General features: G+C 40.0%; 1 protein-coding gene across 1 annotated transcript in view; it reads left to right on the plus strand.

The window, feature by feature from the left end:
- The window catches only part of LOC127425698 (thyroid hormone receptor beta-like), a 325,007-nt gene that overhangs the window by 255,431 nt on the left and 55,547 nt on the right, over positions 1-14,029 (plus strand). Inside the window, exon 5 of the mRNA XM_051671938.1 lies at positions 5,645-5,695. Coding sequence (XP_051527898.1) covers positions 5,645-5,695 — 51 coding nt within the window. The remainder of the gene's footprint in view (positions 1-5,644; positions 5,696-14,029) is intronic.

Below are 14,029 nucleotides of genomic sequence, written 5' to 3' on the forward strand. Positions count from 1 at the left end.
TCCTTCAATCTGTCCTATAAAAACTCACAAAACACACTATCTCTGTTCCAAATCCTAGTGAAAGCCTTGCTGTCTACTGTCTACATGAGCAGCTGCCTTCTAAATTCGAGGGTATGCTTCTGTTAAAAAGCAGAAAACCGATGCATACTTTTGGTTTTTAGGCAGCATCCTACTTGAAATAGAAACCTATAAATGACTGATTTGGAAATCTCTACACAGCAGCAACTCAACACAAATGGCACTCTTTGTGCAAGTCTCTGACCCTGCTTACACCTGGTATTAAGATGTGTCTTGGTTGTTCCAATCACATGTGGTTAGGCGAGACACATCCTGTGACCACTTGTGTTAGGATTTCTGGGAAAAAGTTTCTGATTTCATGAGGACATACATCAATCACTGTGTTACTGCATGATAGTAAAATGCAAAAAAAGTCATAAAAGACAAAGAAAGCGGAAATAAAACCAGCATACTGTTTCTCTCAGATATAGTTGAAATTCAATCTAAACACAAACGCAACATTTCGAGCAGAAATTGTCCTGGTTACTTTCGTTACCTCCGTTCCCCGATGGAGGGAACGAAACATTGTGTCGATGTAGTGACATTAGAGGTCACTCTTGGGAGCCCTAAACACCTCTGATTTTGAAAAAAGGCCAATGGGAATTGGCGAGTGGAATTTGCATGCCACTCCCCCGGACATACGGGTATAAAAGGAGCTGGCTTGCAACCACTCATTCAGGTTTTGTGCTGAGTAGCCGAGAGAAGGTCCCAGCCATTTCAGCGGGTAGTTCAGTATTGTGGCAAGAGTATCTGTCACTCACTCGACGTTGTGTCGATGTAGTGACACTAGGGGTCCCTATACGAAATGCCATAATAAGCTGTGTGTTACGTGGACTGGGGGTGCGAGATGGGCAGACCGCTGTGTGCCTCGTAGCCAGCGCACCAGGCCATCACATAACCTCCCCCAACACTCTTATGAGCATCGAACGGTCCCTTCGGGGACAAGTCAACTGCCCAAAAAATAGGGACAGGCTAGCCCAGTCATGGCCTCTTTTCCTCTTTTTTCTCCCCAAAAAGAGTGGAATCAGTTTACCGACTGGGGGCCATAAGTGTCTACGTCGGGGGGGTATTTTGAGTGGAAATACGTCACATGGTCTTACCGAGTCTTGTTGGAAGTATGTCATGTGGAGAAGTCCCATGGTAGGTCCTACCCAAGGGGGGAGGAGCTCTACAAACACGGTGACCGGGGACAGAGGAACCTCTGCCCAAGGAAGACGCAGTTTACCGACAGGGAAACGATTTAGCGGAAGATATATCACATGGGGTCACCTATGGGGAACCAGCGCTTGTGGAGCACCTACCCCAGTACAGGGCTTAGTTAGCCATGTACTGGGCTGGCAGCGAGTTTCTCCACAAACTCGTCTGCCACAGGGCTAAGGAGGAAAGTCATCCAGGGATCACAACTTTGTGAACTTGACTGGGAGTCAAAAGCACACGTCTTCACCTCAGGGGAGGGGAAAGGCGCTATGTGCAAGCGGTACAGAGACTGGCTCAACCCTGAGATTGTAGAACCTCGCAAATGTGTTGGGTGTTGCCCAGCCCGCTGCTCTGCAGATGTCTGCTAAAGAGGCGCCATTGGTCAGGGCCCAGGAGGCCGCCACACTCCTAGTAGAGTGGGCTCATAGCCCCATGGGGGGTGGCACGTCCTGAGCATGATATGCCATCATGATGGCGTCAATGACCCAGTGGGCGATCCTCTGTTTGGAGACAGCGCTCCCTTGCCGCTGACCGCCAAAGCAGACAAAGAGCTGCTCAGAGCTTCTAAAGCTCTGCGTGCGATCCAAATAGATGCGTAAAGCATGCACCAGACACAGCAACGTCAAGGCTGGGTCTGCCTTCTCCTGGGGCAGTGCTTGCAGGTTCGCCACCTGATCCCTAAATGGGGTCATGGGAACCTTGGGCACATAGCTTGGTCGGGGTCTCAGGATCATGTGAGAGTAGCCCAGACCGAACTCCAGGCACGTTTCTCTGACAGAAAACGCCTGCAGTTCCCCTACCCTCTTGAAGGAAGTGAGCGCAGTCAGGAGGGCAGTCTTCAAAGAGAGTGCCTTTAGCTCAACTGACTCCAGGGCTCGAAAGGAGCTCCCCGTAGACCTCGAAGGGTCCCACGAGGGGATGAGGCACGGCCTGGGGGATTCAACCTCCTAGCGCCTCTCAGGAACCTGATGATCAAGTCGTGCTTCCCCAAATACTTACCATCTACTGCATCGTGATGTGCCGAAATGGCGGCTACATACACATTCAAGGTGGAGGGGGACAGCCACCCCACCAGCCTCTCCTGCAGAAAGGAAAGCACCGATCCGACTGCGCATCTCTGGGGGTCTTCGCGTCAGGAAGAACACCACTTAGCGAACAGACACCACTTCAAGGCATACAGGCACCTCGTAGAGTAGGGAGCCCTAGCCTGAGTGATCGTGTCTAAGTGGTAGGCCACTTAGGTCTTCCACGTCCCATCCAAGGGCCAGATGTGGAGATTGCACAAGTGCACCGCGAGCGCCTTATCCACCTGGGGAATCACCGAATACCCCCTGGCCACCCCACCTTCGAGGGTAGTGAGAGTGGGGGAGCTGAAAGACCGGGATCAGGTAGTAAAAGGTGCCCTTTACGATCTCGTCAGCTCCTCATGCATCTCCGGGAAGAAAGGGACCGGGGCGGGGCGCGGCCGTGAGCGGTGCTCTGGGCTAAGGAACCAATCATCGAGCCGCGAGGGTTCAGGGGAGAGTGGAGGGTTCCAATCTAGCCCGACGCTCGCGGCCACCCGGGCAAGCATGTCCATCAGCTCCACATCGGCCTGAGACTGGGCGACCATACCCGAAGGAGGAAGCCCTGCCAAAGCCTCCGCATCAGACTGGACAAGCCCTCTCTGCGATGCTGCGATCGAGAGCTCATTGTCTTCCTGAGCTCCGAATAAGAGGTCAGTTACCCGGCAGAGGTGCTCCCATTGAAGTCCCGAAATTGCCCCCAGTGCTAACCGACGCAGCCTCATACCCGTAGGTAGAAGGACCGAGGCGGGGAGCCGCTGGGGTGGCTTTCCCTCTTACGAAGGAAAGCCGTGACTGCAATGTTGCCATAGTCATGTTCTCGCAATGAGGACATGACCCATCCACGAACGATGTCTCTGCGTGGGCAGCACTCAGACACGTAAGACAGCAATCTTGGCCGTCAGAAGTGGAGAGGTAACGACCGCAACCAGGAATAATACACAAACGGAAAGGCATCTTTTAAAAGACATTCCCGTAAGTGCCACTCTTTTAGGAGAAGAAAATATATTCTTTTAGGAGAATATATTATTTTAGTTTGCCGAAGCGCCCAGGGGCGTTCTCTGCACACCACGGGTGCAGAGGGGGAGAAGCCGCTGAAATGCACTGTAAATCCAGCAGATTGAGGTGAGTACAGGCAGCGGAGGAATTCAGCTCACTGAGCACAACTGCTTGGCTCCAAAGATAAAATCTGAATGAGTGGTTGCGAGCCAGCTCCTTTTATACCCGTATGTCCGGGGGAGTGGCATGCAAATTCCACGCGCCAATTCCCATTGGCCTTTTTTCAAAATCAGAGGTGTTTGAGGCTTCCAAGAGTGACCCCTAGTGTCACTACATCGACACAACATCAAGTGAGTGACAGATAGGGAACCTCAGTTGTTTCAGTGAAGAACCTGTGTTAACCTGAGCTTCAGAAGTGTGTGCTTGTCATCTGTGTCCCTGCATGTTGATATCAGACACACTGAAGAAGATCCATGAAATTCTTGTGCTTGTGTATGTACAGTATTTGCTTTTTATAAATTTTACGATTATTTCCTTTTAAAGCCGCTTATAACCAGGAAAGATTCAAATGGTTGTTTTAGAGCAGCAGTTGACTGACGGGTGAGGGGTGGTGCTTCACTGCTGTCTGGGACGCATTCAGAAGGGATAAGCATTTACACATCAAATGTGATGTGGTCACAAGCATTTTTGACTACCTCCGTATGTATTTAGCACTGACCACTTGTGATCAGATCACCCAAAACGCATATTAATACTAGGTGTAAATGGGGTCTCTGTGGCTGGGGAGTTTTCCATTATCATGTTGCTAAGCACATCAACAATGTGATACTCTAATAAGCAAATATAAGCAAAAATCCACAGAACATACAAATATTGGATAAAATAGTCAATTTGTAATTAGATTAACTAATTTTTATTATTTCTTTATTTATGTATTTTTTGGTATTGAACGAATTAGCTCTGATCCAAAACCTAGTGAGCTGCTTTGCTGTCTACTTTCTACATCAGTAGCTTCCTTTTAAGGCAGCATCCTGTCTTACATGGAACCTCATAAGTGAATGATTTGGAATGACCTGCATAGGCACCAACTTTGCACACCATACAAATAGCACTCTGCATGAGAAATGTTCAAGAGACTTAACTCACAATTTTGACGTTAACGTGCTGCTAAACAATGCAGTTGTAATAAGCATAAAAAGGCACAGCACACACATATTTGGTGATACAAACTATTTGTAATATAACTTTTACAAACTAATTTGTTTTCTATTGCTACTTTTCGTTATTGAATGAAATTTACTATGTACAGGGTCTATGAATTTTTGTAAACAACAAAATTACGTCACTGTGACGTCATCGTGAGCAACAACTTGCTACAAATAAATAAGTAAATCGTTTAGCTAAGCTTTCAATGGCAGCAAACATAGGTGCTTCTCTTTGACCTCTGTTTTAGTTAGTTGAAATATGAAAAAAATCATTTTTGACTTTGAAATTGTAGCTATGTAGTCTAAAGTGATGTGATCATTGAACAACTCGCAGCTGAGTTTTTAATGTGTGCTAACCGACAACTACTGATAAAAATCTGTTCAATGTAAATGTACGTTTTTGTCCTAACAAAACATGACACAACATGCAGGTTCTTACCCCGATTATGCTTAACCCTTTAAGATCGGATGGGCCCGCTGGAAAAAAAGATAATTGTCAAAATATTTAGTCTTGACTAACACAAAATAGGTATCGTTTGAAAGCTTAGAAGCTCTGCTTATAAATGCATGTATGCATTATGGCCAAAACTGAACAAGTGCTTTGAAATTTGAAGACAAGTCATGTACAATGTATGTATATGTACAATTTTGCACTGTACATATTATTGTAATCAGGAAAACATCCAACTGATCAAATAGCCATGTGTCATATGCGGGCTGTGCTCATGACATGTGGTGCTGATGCATCGCGGGTGACCAGAGTTCGAGTCCCAGCTTGTGAGGCTGTTTCCCGATAGAATTCCCACTCTTCTCCCCTGTCATTTCCCGTCTCCTCTCCACTAACTCTGTCATTAAAAAGCCTACAAAAACAAAAAAAAGTTAGATTTCCTGGATCAGATGAAGTCATCTGAAATGGTGTAAGCGCTAAACCAATCAGACTGGGTTCAGAACGGTGCAAATATCATCCATGTTTGGGCAGAGAAACGTGTGATTGGTGACTGTTACATATGGCCAACAGGAGATGGCGCCACATACATGACACAGACTCAATGATGACTTTTCAAACTCTCTCTCTAAATTTCATGTTAATTAAGTTTCATGTGCCTCTCCCATTTATTTTAGAGCAAGCAGACAAATGCACCCTCCGCTGGAAAGATGAGCCCATGCAGAATGGTACAGTAACATTAAACATACATTTATTCTCCTAAATCTCTCTTTCTCTTGTGGAGTGTTCTTATAGTTTGTATAGAGGGAATGAAGATCACAGTGTCACAGGTGGAAAGTGTCTGACACCCATCCTCACACAATGCAATGGCTGTGGTCATAATTATTATGTTTTTTTTTTGTTGTGGGTTGATCATTTGTATTATTCACACATATGAAGTGGACAGTTTTGGCTATCCATCAGAAGTCTTAATTAAGTTTGAATGACAGTATTATTCAGACATTTTAAAGGGATAGTTCACCCCAAAATGAAAATTCTCTCATCATTTACTCACCCTCATGCCATCCCAGATGTGTATGACTTTCTTTTTTCTGCTGAACACAAATGAAGATTTTTAGAAGAATATCTCAGCTCTGTTGTTCCATACAGTGCAAGGGAATAGTGTCCAAAAATTTGAAGGTCCAAAAAGCACATAAAGGCAGCATAAAAGTAATCCACACAACTCGAGTGTTAAATCCATATTTTCAGAAGCGATATGATAGGTGTGGGTGAGATGCAGATCAATATTTAAGACTTTTTACTATAAATTCTCCTCCCTGCCCAGTAGGTGGCGATATGCACAAATAATACGTATCGTCAAAAACAAAAGAGTAAGTGAAAGTGGAGATTGATAGTAAAAAAGACTTACATATTGATCTGTTTCTCACCCACACCTATCATATTGCTTCTGAAGACATGGATTTAACCACTGGAGTCATATGGATTACTTTTATGCTGCCTTTATATGCTTTTTGGAGCTTCAAACATCTGGTCACCATTCACTTGCATTGTATGGACCTACAGAGCTGAAATATTCTTCTAAAAATCTTAGTTTGTGTTCTGCAGAAGAAAGAAAGTCATACACATCTGGGATGGCATGAGGGTGAGTAAATGATGAGAGAATTTTCATTTTTGGGTGAACTATCCCTTTAAAATGTCTGAATGACATTGCAGTTGATAACAAAATATTAGGGCTTACACGTTCTTGAGTTCAAAACAGCTAGACCGCAGCACGCAGAGATATCAAGACAAATTTTTCATGACACATCCTTTTAAAATTGCACTGTTCATGGTGTGAGACGCCAATAGAGGAGACGTGGGTTGGTTGGAAGTCCTTCACATAGCACCTACATGGACAAGTCATATATCAAATGAAAGCACTCTCACTCTCCGGAATGTGACTGTACAGTTAATGTTATTGTCCTAACATCACTGTTCGAAAGATTTTCAAAAGAACACAAAGTGAAATATGATTTCTGTAAGTCAAATACAAACGTCTCTTTTATGCGCCGATCACTGCTGCTGTAAGCCCCACTTAGCTAAAAACTTTATATCTGATATTACCTTAGGCAGTTTTCTAAAAAAAATAGCCATTTTTTACTTGTCTCTGAGCTTGCCTGGCATTTATTATTTTATTTTTTTTACTTCTGTTTATCATAAGATTATAAACACAAGCATAATTTGAGTCTTTTTTTATTTGAGGGGATTTCTGAAAAAAACAAACAAAAAAAACAAAAAACAATTTGACCTATTTTTGGCATTTAGTATGTGTGAATGGTGCGCTTTTAAATTTGAGTGTGAAAAATTGCGGGCAGCAGCCAAAAAATGTACCAGAGTTTAAGGGGTTAACTACATTTGTATATTTTAAATATCTTTCTCCAAATAACTTTTTACAAAATTTTTAGCTGTAGGGTTGAACCTTTGTTTTTTTTCTTTTTTTTTTTTTTTTTTTTTTTTTTAACAAAAGTTGAAAGGTTGTCCTCACCTTGACAGGTTTTAATCTTTTAACGTATTTTTTATTTGATTTTTTTAAATACGGCACCCAATTATGACCCAGAAATTAACACTGATCCAACCATCTCCCTATAGTATCCATTTGCAATGCCGAGATGCTGAAAAACCACAAGACGCGACACAGCAGCCAAAAACATCAGATGAATATGTAGTATATAGATAAGCAAAATGTTGTAATAATAAATGTTTTAAAATATTGTGGATGGCCCCCTAAGTCTACCTCAGAAGGATGGACAGCTGGATTGCAAAATGGATTGCTGATATGCTAAATACCTTTTGTCTTCATTTTACACATGATACAGTATTAATTGTTTAAAATTTCAAACCTATCAAACATCTTTTGTAAATTGTTCTGTTTGGAAAGTGTGTTTGTGGGATCTTTTTTTAACCCACGTTTTTATATATTTATATTTTTATCCGAGGCAATTACATTCATACATTTTAAGTGTGTCTTAAGTGTCAAAATACTTTTTGGGCCAGCTGTATGTACTATTTACATTCACCTCTGTAGGAATTGATGTGTTTGTCGTAAACAACAGGATATGGCAGATTGTATCTGTTGGGTTAAAAGGTTGGTACAGAAATGTGCTCTTTTCTCTCAACTGAGTGGGAGGGTGTTTCAAGGTTGTTGTCTGAGTGTGTGTGTGTGTGTGTGTGTGTGTGTGTGTGATCATCTTTTCTCTATCCTTTTAACAGAACCCACAGCAATTAAATATGTCACAGCTTGTTTGTTGTGCTGTTGTACTCTGAAACACAGATATGACACATCAAATCTTTGAGCAAGAACCTCTATCCAGAATGAAGCTATAGCCCTACGTTTGTCTGTAAAACATTTTATTATTAAAAACCTATTTGACCTTTTATCAAATCCAAATGAACTGTTGCAATGTACCTCTAGGGGTCAGTGAAAGCACACTGCAGCCCCTATGTCATTCTAAAGGAGAAGGAACAGGGCTGTGTTTGCAAGCTGCTGTACTGTTTGTTCTATTCCTGAAGTTTGTATACTGTGCACAGTATGCAAAATATATGTATGCATAGAATTCCTGGTTGACCTGCTACATTTAGCAAAATGTGCAATATACACTTGTGGCCAAAAGTTTGGAATAATGTACAGATTTTGCTCTTATGGAAAGAAATTGGTACTTTTATTCACCAATGTGGCATTTAACTGATCTCAATGTATAGTCAGGACATTAATAATGTGAAAAATTACAATTACAATTTGAAAAAAAAAAATCAGAACCTCTTAAACTACTTCAATGAGATCTCATCAAAAAAATCCTCCACATGCAGCAATGACAGCTTTGCAGATCCTTGGCATTCTAGCTGCCAGTTTGTCCAAATACTCAGGTGACATTTCACCCCACACTTCCTGTAGCACTTGCCATAGATGTGACTGTCTTGACGAGCACTTCTCATGCACCTTACAGTCTAGCTGATCCCACAAAAACTCAATGGGGTTAAGATCCATAACACTCTTTTCCAATTATCTGTTGTCCAATGTCTGTGTTTCTTTGTCCACTCTAACCTTTTCTTTTTGTTTTTCTGTTTCATAAGTGGCTTTTTCTTTGCAATTCTTCCCATAAGGCCTGCACCCCTGAGTCTTCTCTTTACTGTTGTACATGAAACTGGTGTTGAGCGGGTAGAATTCAATGAAACTGTCAGCTGAGGACATGTGAGGAGTCTATTTCTCAAACTAGAGACTCTGATGTACTTATCCTCTTGTTTAGTTGTACATCTGGCCTTCCACATCTCTTTCTGTCCTTGTTAGAGCCAGTTGTCCTTTGTCTTTGAAGACTGTAGTGTACACCTTTGTATGAAATCTTCAGTTTTTTGGCAATTTCAAGCATTGTATAGCCTTCATTCCTCAAAACAATGATTGACTGACGAGTTTCTAGAGAAAGCGGTTTCCTTTTTGCCATTTTTGACCTAATATTGACCTTAAGACATGCCAGTCTATTGCATACTGTGGCAACTCAAAAACAAACACAAAGACAATGTTAAGCTTCATTTAACAAACCAAATAGCTTTCAACTGTGATATAATGACAAGTGATTTTCTAGTACCAAATTATCAATTTAGCATGATTACTCAAGGATAAGGTGTTGGAGTGATGGCTGCTGTCTAGATTTGATCAAAAATGACTTTTTTCAAATAGTGATGGTGCTGTTTTTTTACATCAGTAATGTCCTGACCTTACTTTGTGATCAGTTGAATGCCACTTTCGTGAATTAAAATACCAATTTCCTTCCGAAACAGCAAAATCTGTACATTATTACAAACTTTTGGCCGCCAGTGTATATTTAGAGAAGACTACACACTATTACGCAGAATACTGTATCTCAAAATGCAATGCACTCGACTTGACCTTCCATTTCCTGTGTGATGCATTAAAACCAAAAGTAATATCAACTGCAATCTGTTTTTTTAAATTATTTTTTTTATTGGACTGCCGAAAGACATTTTTACACAAAATTGGATTGTAAAATAGCAATATTTATTTGAAAGATCACTGCATGACCACTCACTGAATTAAAAATGCAACGTGATGAGACCATGTGACAACAATAGAGCGTACTATGTTATAAATCTTTAATGCTTTTTCACAAACATGTTTCATTTTGATGTGTAAATTAAAATCATGTGTTTTAAAAGTGTAACTCAATTATTGGATGATTGTTGTGAAACTGTGCTGATCTGAGAACTCAGTCATTCATCAGAAGCCGGGCTTCCAGGCAGGGCGATACTACATGGATTGAAGGCACAACGTTTAATGTGTACTGATTGTTTGTACAATTAGTGCCCCTGTAATCACACACATACTGCAGGTGTGAAACCTCACATATCACTCTGTCTCCAGGACTCTGTGACACATGCCAGGCCATGTTGATTAAGCCCTTTTTTGGTATATTTCGGATCAGACAACTTTTTGTGGTCCTGATAAGTTCAGATGCTCAGTAAATTTCTCCCAAAGCAGTTTAGTCTGCTTCAAGTCTGGTACAGTTACTTCAGTTGCTGTCAGTATGCTGTAATTCAGTCATAATATCTCAGTGGTGTCTTTTGAGCTGCTGAGTAATGCTGTGGCCAATGTTCCAATTATCATTACAAACATATAATCCAATAGTTAAATGTTTTTGTTTTCTGTGAAGTTTGAAGTAAGCTTTCATATCAGAAGGATTCAGAGCATCAGGAGCTTCAGGAGCTTCCATATGCATTATCAAAACCTCCTTATTCCGTTCTCACCTCAGTTTAGAGAATTTCGTCACAGTCCCACTAATCTTTGGATTCATTCCTTATGTTTAACCGCAATATTGTTTATTATATTTATAAATGTTAAAATGTAGTTATGTAGTTACATTATACTGTCATTTGTCATATCGATATTTTAGATAACCTAACCTAACCCCATCCCTAAACCTAACCAATTATGAGCAATGTAAAACATGTTAGAGGCAGGTAAACGTAGTCACAATAATATTAATTGTGTTTCACTGTAATGTAGATATTTTTGAACACCTAACCCCACCCCTATGCCTAAACCTAACCAGTAATATAACAGCAATATAACCAACCAACAATATAAAAGATGTAACAAGCAGATAAAAAGGACTGTTACAAGAATGTATTAAAAAATAAAATAACAAATGCTGACAAATGACACATGCTGCATTTAAAGTCTTCTGAAACCAAATGATAGCTCAGTGTGAGGAACAGAGTGAAATTACAAAAATAAAGCAATGAGTAAATGATGACAGAATTTTTTCTACAAATGAAAAAAGAAAGTTCTAAAAATGTATATCCACATATGTGGACAGTGGGAATAAGTTTTGAAGAAATTAGCATAATTACTTCTTATATAAAGTAAAGGCCAGCATCATCCAATCATTGCCAACCATGTTAAAATAAAATTATACATTATACATTCTGAATCTATGTACTGATTACCATTGTCCCATGTCTGCCAAACATGTTGAGTGGTCCAGACATCATCTGCAGCCTGAAACTGATCTTTTGTTTGGATTTTAGGAGTAAATGCCCTTAGCTTCATAGAAAATATATAGGATGCTCCCTTGCTCCCTATTTAGTGAATGACTTAACCTCCAGTGTGCTGTCTGTCTGCACTGGTCTCTAAACAGTTCGAAATGCTCCTTATTTTAATCCTAACTCCATATAAAGCCTCTGAAGGCCACATTATTTTTCTCAAATATGATAATGCACAGTGAATATAGGATTTCTAATGAAAAACTAGCGCTATTGTCCACTATAGTGGTCATTGTGTTTAACAGCATGCTGTTTCGTGATACATCGCTCAAATTTAAAAAATGGCATATTGGATGAAACTAAACACTCTATTCTTTTAACTCAAATAAGTTTCAGTGTAAAAACTTAATTAGGTTTCTTACCAGATGTAGTTTTGTTGGCATTTCTACAAAAGACAAAGTCAGCTGTGATCGGCGCCATGTTGTTTTGTCACATGACTCCGTACATCGAAAGTTTAACTCTTTACTGACAGCCCAGAGTCTTCTGATCTGAGATCAGTCAGAAACACAATTTCCGCGCAAAGGACACGGGGTCGCACAAGGTTAAAATACAGTCAAATGGTGACATTTTGGTGATGCAGGCAATGGACAAAGGAGGACGTTTTTTGATTCTGTTGGTTAGGCCCACCCACTGTGGACTCTCATTGGTCCAAATCCTGCTGTACATAACTGTACATTAAACATCAAATATTTTTTTAATTATCTGTTAGTGTCACACAGCAGTTTTGCATTCAGTGGGGACAGGTAAATTGCTTGTCACAAGAATCTTATTGCATCGTAACTCAATACTTCCTCAGTTATTAAATCTATGTCAAGTTTGTAGATAACTGTACTGTATAAGTCCATGTATTGATGTGGTGGTCTAATGAGCCTAAGGTGAGTTTATACTGTAGATTCAGGCCCGGCTCCACTGGGGTACGTAACATTTACACATAAATTTGGATAGTTTGGATAGACACTGAAATGTACAGTATGGACGTATTGACAGGAATCAGAAATTCTGAGTAAACTGTAGAGACTGTTGTGCTTGAAAATCCCAGGAGATCAGCAGTTAGAAACACTCAAACCAGCTCATCTGGCACCAACAATCATGCCACGGTCCAAATCACTGAGATCAAATTTTTTCCCCATTACACTGCTGCCACACGATTGGCTGATTAGATAATCGTAAGAATAAGTAGTTGTACAGGTGTTCCTAATAAAGTGGTTGGTGAGTGTATGTTTCTTTTTTTTAAATTTATTTTTATTTTTTATTTTTTATCTTAGACCACTTGGTTTGGTTTAAGTGCAATTAACATTAAGTTTATTTTTATATACTGTATAGTGATACCCATTAATGATGCCTACTTAAGAAGCCATAACATGCACTTGCATATTTCTTCCCAACATTGTTATTATTAATGTTTGGCTAGTTTGGGTTTATACACATTTGTGATGTATTTAATTGTGTGTGATGTATTTAATTGTCTTAATTGGAACGCTTTGTGTGTGTGTGTGTGTGTGTGTGTGTGTGTGTGTGTGTGTGTGTGTGTGTGTGTGTGTGTGTGTGTGTGTGTGTGTGTATAAATTTTAATGCATTACTCTCTAATAATGTTTATCAGGCATGGGGTGGGGGGTTGATTGGAGGGTCTTGCCTAGGTTGCCAAATGGGGTAGGACTGGCACAGAGTATACTAATGCTCTGTTTGATTATCTGTGCCAACCAAAGTGCAAATTTATTCCGTTACAGAGACAGTTTTAGACCTGCCTAAGGCCTCAACAGATGTCAACCGATATAAAACCCACCTGTCATCACACACATTAAAAACACAGTCTGGCAAAATTGTACCAAACTTCAGGCAGGAATGCGTATACAACATTTAACATTCATCTTTACCCAGCAGCAATGCTTGTGTTTACTATCTAATCTTTCAAAATGTGATGCGCAAATGCCCTCTATTTTTGTTATTTTTCGCCCTGTATCCTGTAGTTTTAGGCAAGGCATTTACATTTATAAATGTTGTTAAACATAAATTAAACATATAAAAAACAACAAAAAAACATGATGTGTATATTGTTATTGTGAGCTACATAAAATATATAACAGTGTTTGTGCAGAATTTAGATATCTTTTAAATGCCAGTTCAATTCCTGAATTTGAATTGAGATAGCAAACATGATGCATAATTTTAAGTCAAACTTTAATTTAAAGAAGTAGAATTAAAATCGAAATAAATTCATATAACTGCTATAAGTGTTGTTTTTACGAATTAGTATGAAATATCCATAAACATGTTAGCATATGTACAACAGGCTTTTTATAGAAACATTTGACGATATTAATAATTATTTTAATGTTTGAAATACCTCCTAGAAAATTGTGCATATACAGTATAATACATTCATATCCATTATATTTAATAAATTGTGGTTTTATGGAATATGGTGGAACAACACTTGCTCTAATGTATGCAAAATATAAATAGATTAA

This window comes from Myxocyprinus asiaticus, chromosome 34, assembly GCF_019703515.2.
Source record: "Myxocyprinus asiaticus isolate MX2 ecotype Aquarium Trade chromosome 34, UBuf_Myxa_2, whole genome shotgun sequence".
NCBI classification, from domain to species: domain Eukaryota; kingdom Metazoa; phylum Chordata; class Actinopteri; order Cypriniformes; family Catostomidae; genus Myxocyprinus; species Myxocyprinus asiaticus.